This window comes from Leuciscus leuciscus, assembly GCF_965113295.1.
Source record: "Leuciscus leuciscus genome assembly, chromosome: 1".
Taxonomy (NCBI): domain Eukaryota; kingdom Metazoa; phylum Chordata; class Actinopteri; order Cypriniformes; family Leuciscidae; genus Leuciscus; species Leuciscus leuciscus.
The window spans coordinates 43143774-43160841 of NC_138725.1; the positions used below are offsets into that span (position 1 = coordinate 43143774).

The 17068-nt window shown below is 37.6% G+C and overlaps 2 protein-coding genes across 5 annotated transcripts in view; both read right to left on the bottom strand.

Annotated features, from left to right (window-relative positions):
* Positions 1 to 2688: 2688 nt before the first annotated feature.
* prkcsh (PRKCSH beta subunit of glucosidase II) lies at positions 2689 to 11837 on the bottom strand. 2 transcript variants are annotated; one of them, XM_082166044.1, is made up of 18 exons: positions 11736 to 11837; positions 11214 to 11359; positions 10981 to 11097; positions 10317 to 10412; positions 10166 to 10223; positions 9456 to 9573; positions 9149 to 9278; positions 8847 to 8931; positions 8683 to 8761; positions 7817 to 7900; positions 7146 to 7298; positions 6808 to 6898; positions 6612 to 6681; positions 6246 to 6335; positions 5176 to 5250; positions 3749 to 3848; positions 3495 to 3668; positions 2689 to 2916 (listed from the first exon to the last, which is right to left on the bottom strand). In XM_082166044.1, exons 2-17 carry the CDS (start codon positions 11305 to 11307, stop codon positions 3522 to 3524), a joined length of 1587 nt encoding a protein of 528 aa, XP_082022170.1. In that variant the 5' UTR covers positions 11308 to 11359; positions 11736 to 11837; the 3' UTR covers positions 2689 to 2916; positions 3495 to 3521. The 2 variants fall into 2 exon arrangements, with proteins under 2 accessions (XP_082022170.1, XP_082022171.1); XM_082166045.1 differs by lacking the exon at positions 7817 to 7900.
* Positions 11838 to 15249: 3412 nt separating this feature from the next.
* Positions 15250 to 17068, bottom strand: part of pde4a (phosphodiesterase 4A, cAMP-specific) — a 48363-nt gene continuing 46544 nt past the window's right edge. For all 3 annotated transcript variants that reach the window (XM_082189304.1, XM_082189305.1, XM_082189306.1), the window contains one exon: positions 15250 to 16984. In XM_082189304.1, the coding sequence (XP_082045430.1) occupies positions 16493 to 16984 (492 nt within the window). In that variant the 3' untranslated portion in view covers positions 15250 to 16492. The remainder of the gene's footprint in view (positions 16985 to 17068) is intronic.

Sequence of the window (17068 nt, forward strand, 5' to 3'; positions counted from 1 at the left end):
CTGAGAGCCAAGGACAATGGCAGGAAACAAACATACTGCACCGCTTGAGCAACTTCAATAATAATCATTTTAAAAAAAGACAAAAAAACTTTCCTATGGAACAGTAAGTGCAATGTGCTTCGTTTTTATATTGACTGAGAACAAAAGATATATATATTTTTTAAAAAAGAAATTAAACGTCACACTGAAATGGTTTGCAGAATAGTGAAAGGATCAAATGTAATGAACAACAACAAAATGAAAAAAAAAAAAGTGTTAATTAACAGATTCATTAGAAGAATCAAACAAGCACCAAGAGCTCTGGTCTCTAAAAATGTCCATTATCCCTTCCTCCGCCCCCTTATTAGTGCTCTGACCATGCAAGCTAAAACAAACAGCCGTCTATGGTACCGAAAAGAGCAAATCTAAAAGACCGTGAAAGGAATACCGTCTAAAATATCATCGGTTTTAGCCCATGTTGATTTCAGAATATCATTTTCCCTGTAATTTATTGATTTCCTTTACATATCAGAATCACACGTTAACTTAGCGTATTTGTGTTGTTGATGTTGCCATAGAGGACACACACGTGGGTCGAATATTTTGTTTTGTTTCCTTTTATTGGGTACGATTTCTTATATTTGTTTCCATTATTTATAATTAGTTGCCGTTCTTACAGTGTATGCAGGTTTTAGAATTAGTTAGAATTATTTCTTTTCAATCAAAATGTGTTTAATTGTGTTTGTAAAAGTCTGTGGTAGCTTTTGTTGCAACATAAATAATTTAAACTGAAAAAAAAAAAATCAATATAGCGCCAATGAACTTGTATTATTTGGGCGACTTTAAGCTTGTAGTTTTAACTTATTGTTAACTTAAAAACTATTTATTATCATTATTATGATTATTATTATTGCCTCGTATGAAAGTATGTTTTGTGTATATTTATGGTTTATTTCATTATATTTGCAAGTTTAAATACTTTTCATTTTGCCGAAATGTGGTTACACCTTTTTTGTTTTTCTTTAAAGGGAACAAATAGATTAAAAAAATAAAAATAAAAAAACAAAACAAAAAAAAACTGCTTTAGAATTACAATTTGGGAAAAGTTCTCCATAGGCAAAGAATGCACTGCTATATTAAACTAATTGAAGTGTATAAACATACATGCTGTGTGCTAGATGTTATGCCTTTAATGCCTGTGTTTTGTTTGTCTTGTTAAATGAAAACGTTTTGATTATTTAATCTAATCACAGTCTTGTTTTTCCAGCCACGTTCAGAACCCCATAGTGAATCAGGGCCCGGGGCGGGTCTACGCTCTGGTCCCGCAGCCAGGCCTTAGGCTCAGCGTCCCTCGCCAAACACCCCTCACCCCGCTGCCACACAGAGCCGTGGAAGCGACTAAGAGAGCTGTCTAGGAAATAATAGAGTCGTTTGGGGGTTTGGGGGGGGCTCGAAGATTAGCGGACGTGGCTAAGAAAGCGCAGCGGGGGAGATGGGACGGGCGATGGCGCTGAGCTAGATAAAGGGGTCAGTGGTCACTCTGTTTCTCAACCAGTTGTATTTTGTGTCAGTTGATTTAGGAGGGACACAGAGTTACTTAGCAACGTTCTTCTGAAACCATTTTCCAGGAATAACAGAATAAAACAAACGAACAACAATAATAAAAAAAACGATCAAAAGCAGAACTCCTGATCTCAGTGTCTGTGTGTCACGAATAAAAATCTCATACTTCCAAACATGAACAAACGAACAAACACACAACAAAGGGGAAAATAAATAAATAAACCTTTCAGTTTAGTTTAGGATATTTATTACTGGGATTTCAGCTGAAGACGCTTGAGGACTTTTTCATGGAATTGTTTAATTATTTGTACTTTACATGCCAGAAAAAAATAAACAATATGAATCTCTGTTTTCTTTGTGCGTGCTTTTTTTTCGGAGGGGGTTTGAACAAGCTCCTAACACGCTGCTGCAGCCATTCAGGACTAAATGAAATTTCTTTATCCAGTTTTTTCATTGTCTGTAAAGTTAATAAACAGCTTGATATTTAACAACTTCAATAAGCAACAGATAATGCTAAAGATCATAGTCGAGCGAGTAAAACATTAACCCCAGTTAGTCAACTGGTTGTCCATTTCCTACAGTAAAGACAAGTACTTTTGTACTATTCAATACCATTTTGTAGTGTGTTCACACTGACAATTCCAACAAGAAAAATTTCAATTTAAATACCTGGATGATGCACTTAAGGCCCGATCACACCAAGCATGATAACTATAATGATAAAGATATAGTAAAAAAAAAAAAAAAAATTCTTTCTAAATATAAAAGAAAACCACAGCTATAATGATAACGGAACAGAGAAACAATATTTTTTCCAGCTGTTGAACGATAAAAACAATGACAGCCAATCACAAAATCTATCCTGCTTTAAAGAGCTTGAGTATTTAAAGCGACAGACGTCAAAATGACAGCTCGCTTATAATAAACAAAATGATATTGTGTGCTGAAGTGAACGCCAATATAATTATCGTTCTTGGTGTGAACGGGCCTCTAATTCACAGACAAAAATGTGTGTGGAATGATGGGCACTTCAAATTCTGAAAAAATTCATACCTTACACGGCAGAGTACATATCGCATAGAATATAGTGTTTAGTGAGTCATTTGGGACACAACTAAGGTCTTTTTTCAACAAGTCACAACAATATTTCAGATATGAAGTTGAATTTATTTCAACATTATTCATGGAATGTGAAGAGATCAGATATTAATCCATTACAAACAAAAACAAAAAACGTTACAGTTTACCAAACGTAATGCTCTCCCAACGTCCAGCCTCTTTTAGCTGATCCAAAACTAATGGAAGAGGTTCTTAAACAGCTTGAACAGGAAATGAAGCTTCATTAGTTCCCAGAACTTCCCACTAAGCAACGACCTACAGAACAGGAAAGAGAGAGAAAAAAAAGTTAATATTGATTTGTGACCACACACAAACAAAAATACAATGCACGGCACTTTGAGCTCATAAATTGATAATAATGCACTGTGTGGATGGAAAGGCTGCTTTCAGGACATTTGCAAGCTAGGCTAATTGTATTCTGGAGAAGATCACAGGCATTTAAGGCATAACAAGATAATCTTTTGTATATAATACCCAAGACATCCACACTTGTTCCAGATAATATTAAACGATGTTGTTGATCACAGGGTTGGTGCAATCTTTAGTGGAACAAGGCAATATTACATCTACATTTTATACAGAATTGTCGGCAGAATTAAATCAGTTGTTTTAATACATTTACTCCGAGATGTTGCACTCAGCCCAAACAAAGGCTAACTGAATCTTTTAAAGCAGGCAGCAAACTGTCATCACTCAGGCAAAACCCAAGACCTCAAAAATACATCAAAACAATTTTGGACCCTATGTTAACTTAAGTCTCTTGAAAAACCAGGCCTTTTTAAAACAGTGTTTTAAACAGCTTAAATAAAAGTATGCATAAGTACGAGGCGCACCATGCATCAACAAGCAGAGCGTGGAGTCTAGAGCTCCTCGTGGCCATGTGGCGAGAGGTCGATGTTGGTTGGCTCCTGGCACACTGCAGGAGTGGTGAACTCCATCAGATATTCGCAGCGACTCGGCTCCGACGTCGAGGTCACCACCGTCTCCTTCCCGCAAGTCAGCTTCACCTACCACACAAAGGTACACTTAGCAGAAAAACTCCCAGTATGAATGGCACGGTGGAAGCAATGAAAGAACTAGTGCTTACTGTAGTTGATCTGTTTGGACCTTGCCAGCACCCAGTGCCGTGCTCGTATTTCATCACCAAGTACTTATTATTTTCAGGCCCTGACCAGCTTCCCCATGACCTGCAAACATGAGCTCATTAAAGACGGTCAAAAACGCTCACGTCATGCGATTACAAATAAGGTGGCAAAAACTGTTATAAGGCGTTTTGCTGATCTCAGTGGGTTCAAGCTGGTTTCCAAGCCTTACCAATCAGGTGTTTAGCTGGTTAGTAAAGATGTTACATTTTAATTTAAAGCTCACACCAGTAAAAATGGGCAATATTAAAAGCTCTATACTGTAGTCTAAAAGATTTCTGTCGTCTTCTGGACGTCAGACAAAGGCGACAGGTAAATGCTATGTGGCATTGCAAGATGTCGTAGGAGATTTAGCCTCTTAGCCCTCCTTATTGCTTTTTCAGTCGTATAACATACATCTCCGTCATCACGAAACACAACTAAAACACAGCTCTGGTCACACCGTCCTCCATCATCCAGTTGCTGAATGCCACAAAGTGACTTGCATCACTTCAGATTTTCTATCGGAGGTGCGAATGCAACCAGGGAAATGGCCCTTGGGGAAAAGTCTGTAAATTCTGGAAAAAAACAGGGATCTTCCTGGTGGCTAGTTCCCAGAACTGACTTCCTATAACTAACTACCTGGTGCTAAAGCCCCTACTGATGCATTACAACATAATATACAGATTACATTTAACAGTGTTATTAAATTATTGTGATTTAACATTTAGATTAATTTAGTGTTAGATAGTGGTAAAGGAAAAGAGCATGAACACTTAAATATAAAATATCCATCGATACCAATAAGAAAACATTGCAAATATCAACCAATAACCGATATGGCACATTTACTACCATTCAACCGTTTGGGGTCTGTAAGACTTTATGTTCTCGTAAGAATGTTCTTCTTCTCCCAAGTCTCACCAAGGACGCATTTATTTGATCAAAAATATAGAAAAAAAAAAAAAAAAAAAGACAGAGTACTATAGTGAAATATTATTACAATTTAAAACACCTTTTTTCTATTTTAATATATTTAAAAATGTAATTTATTCCTGTGATCAAAGCTGAATTTTCAGCATCATTAGTCTTCACTTAGTCACATGACCCTTCAGAAATCATTTTAATATACCAATTTGCTGCTCAAGAAACTTTTTTTTTGGAAACTGTCAGGTTTTTTATTCAGGATTCTTTGATGAAAATAAAGGTCAAAAGAACAGCATTTATTTGACATTTTTTTTTGGACCATTATAAAAATCTTTACTGTTACTTTTGATCAATTTAATGCATCTTTGCTATAAAACTATTCATATTTCATTCTTTTATACTAGCCAAAACCTTCTAAAACTACCTCGTTTTTTTTGTTCATTTTTTTTTTTTAAATGTCGCTTACCCAAGGTTGGTCTCTGAGCCTCCATACTTGGGTTTCTGTGAAACCCGATTAAAAGGACAGAGTCTGTAGATGTACCTGAAGGCAAACCAAACACATAAGTCAACATAAAAAAAAAAAATCAATCACAGATAGGGCTGCACGATAAATAATTTTGTCATCATTATCGCAATGTGCGCATCCATGATAATCGCATTGGAGGACGTGCGATGTCAAATGGATCGTAGTTGATTTGTACACGTGATTTTCGGATTAATTGCAAAGTTTAACCATCATGGAGTGAAAGTTTATCATTTGCATGTGTTTTAAGTCCTGTCAGTTTAAACATTCAAGTGATTTTAAGCCATTCGAGTGCAATAAGACGCGAAAGAAAACTGATTTCAGAACTCGCACGCTGTTTTCTGACTGTTCTGAACGCTGAATTCCGGTCACTTCCGCCTCTATTTGTGCTTGAACAGACATACACACAAAATGATATTAAAATACCCATATTGGAGAGTGTCCTCGTAAACACAGTAAACAACTGACGAAGAAAATGGATGCGTATCATTGTATTGGATGCGTGTTTTAGCTCTTAAAGTGACCCTTTTATACCTGCTGCTGTCTGAGTCAATCAATCAAATGTTAATCAAACAACAAAATACAAAAAGAATATCACTTTTGTGGCTTTAACAAAGATTAATTATATTTAATTTATACAGTGAAGAAGACTAAGCAGTGTTTTACATTTGATTATATTCGATATCTGTACATGAATAGTTAGATTTACTTGAAAAACATTGGCTAAAGTACTGTTTATTTCATTTGTATCTTTGCTCTATTGTTTTTTTTTTTTATCTAATGCTTGTAATTTGTTTTTTTTTCTATGCAGATTCACTCCCTAAAATCACCTCAATCATTCTAGAATGATTAATTCTTTCCAAATAGAGCTAATCAAATCATCTGGTGAAATGGCTTTTATATAGCAGAAAAACAAAATACCGCAACATGTCATTAATTTTTTTCAATATCGTGCAGCCCTAATCAAGGCACAAAAATATCATTACAAAACAACAAACGCTAGTTTCACTTACTCGCTAGTGGGAAGTTCGTAGCACTGGCTGTACAAGTAAGTGAACTCAGCATTAGGTCCGAAATCAAAGGACAGCTCTTTTTCAATATTTCTGCAACACAATCAAAGGACAATTCAACACAGTGCTCAGCAGCAGGGCCCCCGCACACCAGCATCAGAGAACACTGCAAATGCATCGAATTCAAGGGCACAGGAACGTAGGAGACAAACGCAAGGTTTTGCGAAAGTGATGCAACCACAAGTTGAGAAAACGCATACAATGACCAATGAGAATTCCAGGTGCATACGAAAAATCAGTTCGCTACACTCCCACTCGATTTCACACTTCTTTTAGCCGTTTCCTGGAAGACTGTAGTATTGAACAAACCCGATTTGATTTTCCATCTCCCGAAGAGCTTTCTCAGCCTCCTCAAAGTCATCTCTGGTCTTCTGAGCAGCTGTGAACCAGAGAACAGTTGGTCAGCAGAAGGAAACAAAGAACAACTGACTAAAATGGATCAAGCACAGTGGTATTTCTCTGAAATGCATCAACAAATAGCCTCCGGATTGGCCGTTGAACCAACCATCGATGAGGATCTGGGTTTCCGCATCATAGGGTGGCATGGCTTCCTCGTCGTCTTGACTTTTTTCTGGAGTCCTAACGGTGGGCGGCGCCTGCACAACACACAGCCACGCTCAAATGAAGACATGTATTTTTACACCTGCACAGTACGGTGAGCATGAGTTATGACACACTATGTTGTAAGACCTTTGCCATTGTGCCTTAGGACGTGAGTTAAAGGTTAAGGACGTTAAATGTCAAGCAGCGAAGTGTTAATAGAAGACTCAAAATGTCACTGCGGATGTAAACATCACTGAGGTTAATGCTTGTACAGGTTTTCTGTGTGATATACCCTCTCACCTTATCATCCTCTTCATGATAATCATCTTCTTCATCGTCATCCTCGTCCTCTTCCTCAGAGACGTCTTCTTCCGGGTAAGGCTCATTGTCTACAACTGGCTCCCTCACTTCTTCTGGAGGTGTTTCCACTGGAGCAGGTTCCTCAGACTGGGACTGAAAGAGAATGGAGGAACAGACATTCAAAATGCGTTATGTTCAAGATCAGTGTTGTTTTTTCTTTTACTCAAATTTGGGTGATTTTATTATAATGAAGCAATTAATTAAACAAAAAAGGAATACAATTTATCAAATTAAAAGACAAAAGTACAAAATAACTAAGTAACTACTGTTCGAACATTTGGGGTTGGTTATATTGTTTGGAAAGAAATCAATACTTTTATTCAGTAAGGACACATTCAATTGATCAAAAGTGACAGTAAAGACTTTAACATTGTTGCACAGGATTTCTATTTCAAATACATGCTGTTGTTCTTTTGAATTTTCTATTCTTCAAATAAACATTTATCAAGATCTCGACACAAATATTAAGCAGCACTGTTTTCAACATTGATGATGATAATAAATCTTTTGAATCTTATGATAACAAACTTTTGAATGGTAGTGCAAATAACTAGTTTACTTTATCTAACAGAAGACACTTAACATTACATGCCTGCTTCTTCTCTACTGACCTCTGAGTGGTACTTTTCTTTAATATTGGTCCAAACACTCTCAAATGTTGATGTGTCCACCTGCTCAGTTCCTCCCAGCAGTCCCTGAACAAATCACAAAGCATAAATCAGAACTAGTGGTGAATGAGTCAACCCATCGCATTGCATTCAACAGGGTTTCTACACATTTTCCAAATAAAAATTCTGTACTTTTTCCACACTCCAATTTCCCAACCTTTTTCAGACCATTATTAATTTACATGTCATTTATGCATTTAGCAGACGCTTAAATTCAAAGCGACTTACATAAGAAGAACAAAGCATTCATCATATTTAACATAAATGGTTCATAGAGCATTATTTTTGGTGCATAGTAAAGTCATCTGTAAATATTTTTATTTTCTCTTTTTTTCATTGGTTTTCTCAAAGTGATAACATGCACTTATATGATGAGAAGAAACCTAAAATGCATTATAAACTGCATTTATTTACATCTAGCATATCAGTTTGATACTGTAAATGCGGTTGGATTTTGCATGGTCAGAAAACATCAAAGTACAGTCTAATTAAAAAAAAAAAAAAAATCCTTTATCTGTTGCTGGTTTGATTGGAACACACACATTTATTTAGTTTTGCGCAATGAAAATGTGTGCCTTGAATTAATTTGTGTTACTAAAATCACTAAACTTTTGCCATGAAAACACACTGCTTGTATGATACATTTATTTTTTAGAAATTCTTAATGTTATATTTCAGAAAAAATTAATAGAGCAATAGTTTAGAAACACAAATGTATTTCCATACTTCTCCAGACCTGGACTTTTCTAAACTGCGTAGGAACCGAGATTTAATGGCTGGTGCATTTTGACTGAGAAATGCAAAAATACCTGGGCCTCAGTTTCAGTAAGTGTGCCATCAGCATCTGGGTCCAATTCAGCGTGGGACTGAAGCTCAGACACAGACACACTGACACACAGAGACAACGTTGTTATTTTATATCCATTCTCTATACACACAATCAGAGAGAATAACCACACTCATCGGCACTTACAAGCCATCTGCATTGTCATCCAGCTCCAAAAATGCTTCTGCCATTTTGGCTTTGTCCTTCTCCAAGCGAATAGCTGCCTTTTGCTCTGGAATGAAGTTAAAACGCAGATTAGACTTACATTAATGAGGAATCTCAGATGAAATAAGCTTGCAAACAAAACACCATAAAGTCATTTACTTAGGGTATATCTGTATATGCATATAAATATCGTAAAAACTATGATAACTTTTTTCGTAGTGGGCAGACACTGTCTGGTTTAAAGAGATAAGCATTTGATTTGACTGTTAAACAGCTGCACTCACCTTCCCAGGCCTTAAGGTGGCGCTCTTTAGCTTCCTTCTCAGGCTGCTCTGCAGTCTCTTTCACTGTCCTCAGCGCTTCAACTTTCTCCTCAAGCTGTTTCTTATTTTCCTGCATTTCAGTCACTTTAACCTACAGCAGAGACACAGCATTTTACATTGACCAAAATTCACTGACACAATGTGGCTTTTTTTTAAACTGCAGTATATACAAGAAATAATTGGATGCGAGAGCCAAAAAAGCTAATATGTGGGCAAAGCATTTTGAAATCCTGGACTTATATTTTTGTTCATACAAAGCAAATGTTACCTGCTTTTCTTGTTGCCCCTTCTTGGCTTCCTCAATGAGCTGCTGTTTCAGGAGAAAGCCCTCTTTGGTGATCTCAGCCATCTTCTGCAGAACCTCTCTCTCTTTACGTCCCAGTTCCCTGAAAACCAATTTAAATGTGTTTGTTTATATAGTCACTGTATTGAATCATAAGGAAAAAGGGAAAGTAAAGCAATGTAATGTGTGGCTATGTAACCTATGTTCTCATAAAAACTAATTGTGCCATGTATTTATTTATACAAAACATTTCTATGGTCAAAATCATTGTTTGCAAACCCCTTCTTGAAGGGTTAGTTCACCCAAAAATTTTTATGATCATCCTAGGTGTATATGACTTTCTTCTTTCAGTCAAACATTTCATTTTTGGGTGAACTAACCATTTAAGAGGACACTATTATAGGATACATTTTCATGTTAAAACTGCAAGAAGACGTGTTATTTACCATATACTGCTAATATATACACTTAAGATGATTAAAAATGAGCAGCTGCTATGAAAAGTTGGACTATTTTAACAAGGCATCTTAACATTTTGGAACAAGGGCTGCTGAAACGACATTGAGATGCGGCACAATGGCCAAGGACATCCGTCTGGTGCATGAGTATGCATTGGAGTGCAAGAACGTGTCCTGTGTGAACGACTCCTAATGTGATTCTCCCTGGAAAGCAATTACATTTGGATCAAAACTCACTTGCAGGTATTTTCACATTTGGCTCCGCTGTTGTACTCATCAGTAGTATCGCAGCAATCTGCGGGGAGCAAAAATGTTAAATGCAATGCTTTTTAATTCCATTCGGCGAAAGACTGCTGAGGAGACATATCCAGATGCAGAGTCATCTTACCACAGATGCCATCATTAATACGGGAGGATGGGATAAAGGTGGGCCTGTAACCAGCATTGGTGCAATGGAAGCTGCCATTCGGACAAGCAGCAGTGCCTGATGACAGACATGAACAACTGTCATGCACATCATCTCCATGACACCATCAAAATATAATTTATCATCACTTTCTACCCAGCATAGACTTAAGAAGGATAGACATTTCTCACATCTGATGAACTGTGATGTACTTGCCCTCATGTCCCATAGGCTTTCTTTCTTGCACAGAAAGAAGATACTTAGAAGAATGTCCAAAATGTTTTTTCCCCCACACGATGAAAGTGAATGGGGACCAGAAGCAGCCATGGTCTACATTTACTTTTATTGTATGGAAAAGAACAGCTTGTGTATCCTGTTTGATAAAGTTTGTGTTCTGTGCAAGAAAGAGAGGGTCCGAATTTTCATTATTTGGTGCACCCTACGGCTTATCACTTTGCACACTTTATCCACATACACTAATGTTGTAAATGTATTTATTAATCTATAAATGTACAGAAACTTTGTTCTGCTTTTTAGAACATTTTTTTGACCAATGAGGTTTGTTTTTGAGTGTCACGCAAAGCATGTTTGAGTTCAATGTGTCTTAAATTATAAACTAAATTTAAAATATGAGCTCTGTCAATACCTGGCTCATCTGAACCATCTTTGCAGTCACAGTAGTCATCATTCACCCGGTCAAAAGGAATGGTCCGTGATCCATCGAGACAGGTGAAAGGCTTGTTCTCCTCATAAAACGGTTTCTCTTTATGTATTTAAACAAAAGAAAGTAAGAGTTAAACAAGTTAAGCCAGTGAAGCCAGTGAAGCCAAAACCAGTGCACGTTTAATAGAGAATCTGCAATATATGATATGACTTTACTTGTCAGTGGTACTCCTCGTGGCCGTTGAATCTCTACAGGTGTCCCCAAGCTGACAGCGAAGACCAAAGTCAACAGCAGGTGTATGCAGGTCATGATGCCTTGGGAAATGAGGGATAAATGCAAACTCCCACTAGAGGCGCGTGACCTTGGAGCAAAGAATACACAATGTATTGTTCAAATGAACACAGAGCATCTAATCCCATCATACATATAATTCTCATACAAATGGTTTGCAAAAAAGACTAAACAAATTAACAATTATATGATATAAGTCCGTCTTTAAAAATTAAAATGTCTTATTCCCATCATCATAACGTTAGTTAATTCAATTTGAAATGGCTTCCGCACACACGGCCAACTGATCATACTGAAATTCTCACTTATCTAAAAGATAAACAATACAGTATCACGATAGCAAGTGATATGTTTTAATAAACATCGCGTACATTAAATATGCGATTGTAGAATTAGTCAAAGAAGTCTAAAAAATAATAATTGTACAACAGTAACTCATTACTTACTTCCGTAGAGCGCTCCTGCACCCAGTGTGTTACGTCACCCAGATAAGCGGTGTTCTCGTATGATTGGTGGACTGGATTCATGTGACGGAGTACAGCATTATGGGTAATGCAGTCATTGAAAAACACACACAACCGATTTCCAAGATTTCTCTTTTGTGTGTGTGTGTGTGTGTGTGTGTGTGTGTGTGTGTGTGTGTGTGTGTGTGTGTGTGTGTGTGTGTGTGTGTGTGTGTGTGTGTGTGTGTGTGTGTGTGTGTGTGTGTGTGTGTGTGTAAAACATCGATAATATGGTATAATATATATATCAATATGCATACATTTAGGTAAAAGCGTCCCACCAGTATTTAAATACAGACAAATTATGCCTCCGATACTGACAGGAATTAATCCCATCACGCAATTTTAAACATTATCATGTTAAAATATATGGTGTGATAAAACAGGAATGTTATAATTCATTAAAAAGCTAGTCTAAAAGGACTGCGTGGTTGAAAACAAGTGTGTTCACGTGACGTGAGAAAGGCGCGCGGTTTTCTCGGTGAGACTGAGAGACTGAGACGGTTAACGTTGTATTTGCTCTTCCAAACTTGTTATATCTGTACAAAAAGTTGAGATTTTTTTCTGAAGAATAACGTTTGTAAGGATTTAAGTTTGTAATATTTGGGTGATTCATATCTGTGGAAGTTTCTCCCACAGTTTCAGGACTTACAGCCTAAAATTAGTTTGACCAATTGGCTGTGGCCTGATTACAGTACGTTAATGGTCACAGGTAGAAAAGAGAAGGTCATGAGAATGGAACAGGAACAGTTACATGCAGGTGAGTGATATTTACGGTAAGAGGAAATATTGGATTGTATACATGTAAGTTACAGTAGGCCTATACATTGCATAACGGTTAGTCACACACACACACACACACACACACACACACACACACACACACACACACACACACACACACACACACACACACACACACACACACACACTCTCTCTCTCTCTCTCTCTCATCTTTTAAAATAGTGAAATAAATAGTGAAATTACGTGTATCAAATGTGCCATTACTCTTACATTTACATTATACTAATAGCCTATAGTAAATAAATCTAATTGTTTTACTTGAAATGAAAAAAGTCACAGGCCATATGCAGGTTCAAAGTGTATACAATAATAAGCTAATATAAATAATAAAACTACAATGTCTATTTTTAACAATAATATACATTAATTTGACAACTGCGTATTAATACGAATGTTTTTCTCTAAATAATGGCAGTCTGTAGGGGTCAGTAAAGTGTCACTGTTGAGCAAAGCAGCCTGTACATAACTGCCATTTTTGCTGAGTACCATTTCAGATGGTTGCTAAATATTTTAAGTAGTGTTCACTGTCATGAGTTGTATAATGATGATACACACAAATCATGGAAAAAAAGAAAACAGAAAAATCCAGATATTGCATTTATTAGAAAAATCGTCCTTTATTTGTATTTTCAACACACTTTACAGTACTGAACAGTGAAAGAAAAAAATATACTGGTATATATTTATATATTTGTGTTTTATATATAGCCGTTTGCTTATTAAATGCATTTTATTCACAAAATGACAACTCAGTTCTCTCAGAGGAAAACCTTTCATAAAAATAATATAATATAAAATAACTTGGACACATTATACACATTACAGCAATATAATGTACAAATATTACAATCATTTTCCTGTGTTTTCTTTTTCATTTATATTATTACCATAACCTGTGAACAAGTAACATATTATTTAAAGCCCAGAGAATAATTTCATTGGAGAGTCTCATGAGGCATGACTTTAAAGTACTAAGAAAAACTATTCTCTGATTAAGCCACGTCATCTTTCTGACTGTCTCTTGGTCATTAACCTCACAGAAGTATTTAAAACCCCTATTAAAAGCCTTTACAGTGCAGATTATTGACACAGAGTAGCTGATGTTGCTCAGAGCTTTAGCAGGAAATGGCATCGAGGACCAAAAAGACGACGTTTGGGCCAAGCCATTTAAAGTGCTCACCCTGTGCCATGCCATACCATTCCCCTTGATATCAGCCATCTCACAACACCGTTCTACAGACAAAATAAAGTGCTGGTAAAGACAAGTTTTAGAAATAACTGATGATTAGTCTGTTTTCCAATACAATTCAAATATTCACATTTAAAGGTGATGGGAGGCTGACTAAAATACCCCAAATGAATGGCAGGGGAAAGAAAGGGGAAGGCGGGGGTCGCCTATGAAATTCCACAATTCAACTACAGTTCATTACAACTAAAAGTGACTCATTGTGACAGTGACTGATTCTGAGAGATCTCAAATTTACAATTCAACATTACAGTATATACAAAACAAGCAGTGATTTCGTCTACTATTTATATTAGTAGTTTTGATTTTTAAACCATCAAACCAGAATGATACAAAAATAAAAACTGTACACAAACTGTTCAAAGAAAACACTTGTTTTTTCCTTTTGATATCCAAAAAGAATGGCAGCAAGGAATTAATTTTAATAATTTCTTAATAAGAAACAATTGCTACAGTGTCGTGTTAAAATGGCAAATATTATTTGTTAGCGTAGTGCTCACAACATTAACGAAAAGCCACACAACAAAGCATTTTAAGGTAAGACAGGCAAATGGAATGGGAATGACGTTAGTTTGCACAAACCAATCGTGTAACCTCTGGCTTTCCTCCTGTGGTCCTCCAAATGAAAATTTATTCCATGACATCCTCTAATCCCGTCACAGACAAGTACACTTTTCATATATGTACTAGCATGACCTCAAGTCACTGCTCTGACAGACACAGGCTTGAGGAAAGCTAAGCTACTGACCAGCAGAAACTAGCTTGTTATCATATTTCAAGAGGAATGCTTGCAAACGCTGCGCCTCAATATATAGCAACAATTGGTTTATTAAACTGAACTAAAACCAAACTAAAAAGTTCTGAGATGAGAGAGAGGCAATATTGCAAATCAAACATCAACCTGAGAACTCTCTCATTCTCTTACTTTCTGTCTCTCTCTTTCTGCCTTTAAAAGTTGGTGAAATGTCAAATAGACATCACGAAAAGATGCCGGACATGAAATACATTAGAGCAATGTAAAGTTTATTTTAGTGGAATGACCTGCTTCCTCTGTCTGAACCGTCTGCTATTGTAACTTTGCCATGCAGAAAAAAACTACCCTACACCTCCAGATGGAGCTATTGTGTACTCACAGACATTTAGCAAGGCATATAGACATGAAACAAGTAGTCTGGGATATAATGCCAACATCTTATTATTCCACAATGTGACAGGTAGAAACCCTGCAGTTGACATTAAGGCAAAAAGCATCAAACTCAATATGGCTGCATGTGACTCCGTTTATCGCTTTCCAGCATCTAACCACCAACGTCTTTCTTTCATCCTTCTCTCACCATCCTCGATCAATGCTTCTCCAACTTATCAGCTAAGCACTCATTCCTTTGGCAAAACATAATGTAGTGTGTAGTGGTGTAGACAGAGAATGTATTACCAGCGTGAGTGGGTGAAGGTGAGAGAGAGTCTGTGCGAATTTGTGCTGCAATTGAGAGACTGTTACTTTTACAAATTTGGCAGGAATGGATATAACAAAACAAAACAAAAAGAAGGCAAAACATATGTTTCAAAGCGTCACATGGCTTATTCTCGGAAAGTGACTATCATTTATTATTCGCATGGAAAGTGAGGGCAGTCCATGAGCAGTGACGGTGATAAATCCTAATGCTCGGTTGGCTTGAAAGCAAACGAGGAAGACTGACGGATGAAAGCAGGAATTATCACAAAGACAATGCGAACGCTCCGTGCGGGCACAAACCATAATCGATGGAGATAGATTGCTTAAAAAGAGAAAAAGACAATCAAAGATGAAGACAAAAGCAGACACTCCTGTCCCATGATGCATTGCTTCACAACAGCTCCAGAGTTGAAGCTGGTGGTTCAGAAAGGCACACAGCCATCTTGCACTGGTAGCACTCCTGGGTAAAGGGTAAGAGGGGGTGGGACCAACGTAACAAATCATTTCCGACATCCTCATCCCTCCACAGTTATTTGGACTGCAGACATTCTCTCATTTTCCCAGCAGATGCAACTGTGTTCTCGCTATGACAGAAATAGAAAAAAAGTCTCTCAGATTTCTCTCAACACGTGAATCTGAGGATTTAAGTCCCTGTTGGAATGCTTTAAACGCTGATTATTGACACCGATGCTCCTTCTTGAGATGGCTTTTTCCCAAAGAGATTCCTTTCAGATCCAGGCCCCCTGAACACATACACAGACACACAGCCGCGTGTTTGCATGTACTATGTGGTATCGTTATTTTCGATCGAAATTCACGTACGTTCGTGAATGTGTGTATGCGTATGTGTGGAAATTCCAGAGTGCTACACTGACGTAATGGCCCTTTACAAACCCCACCATAATTCTGTTTCTCCATCCAAATTCACCCTCACTGCTGGATGGACTCCAGCTCACACTCGTAATCTACAGTTGCTGTGTTAAATACTTCTCTGATATCAATATTATTTTGTTCCCTTTTTGAAAAATAAAATAAAATGTCTTATTGGATTTGTACACAAGACTTAATCTGTTTATGGTCTAGCTATCAGAAACAGAAGAGTCCTATGTGAACGGTAAAGCGTGGGGACAGAGTTTCTGAAGGATGGCCCCCTACTTAGCCCTCTGGGCCAGACAGCTGTTCCTTGAGTCGCACGTATTACGTGTCATCGGTAGGAGAGGATGACTTCTCCTCCTCCGTCTCCTCTACAGGGCTCTCATCAGACTGTCTCTCGTCCTCCTCCTCGACTACTGACTGAACCTGCAGTCTCCTCCGTCCCGACCTCTCGACCACTACCTCTGTCACCTCCTCCCCGTCCACCATGTTTTCTTCTGCCTCGTCCTCCTCAGCTTCCACCGCCTCCTCGTCTTCTTTGTTTGCCTCCTGACCATGGTTGCCTATGTGGTTATGACTGGGAGAACCGACCTGTCCTGTTTCTCCCTCCAGGGTGAGCTGAAACTGGAATTTGCTCGTGCAGGATTCAAGCTCGTTATCTGGGCCGTCAGGCGGTGGTGACGGGCTCTGGGGAATGGTGCTTTGGTACCAGTCCCGGTTGTCCTCAAGGGTGTCCAAAATTTCCTGAGCATCAGGGTGGACCAGGTCCCCCCAGGTCTCCCACAGGGGATGCACAATATAATCAATAAAGCCCACCTAAATCAGGAAACCCAACATATAGACTCTTTAGGAGCAGCTTATGTCAGAGAAGGTTAAGAATTTATGTTTGTGTGGGTGTTT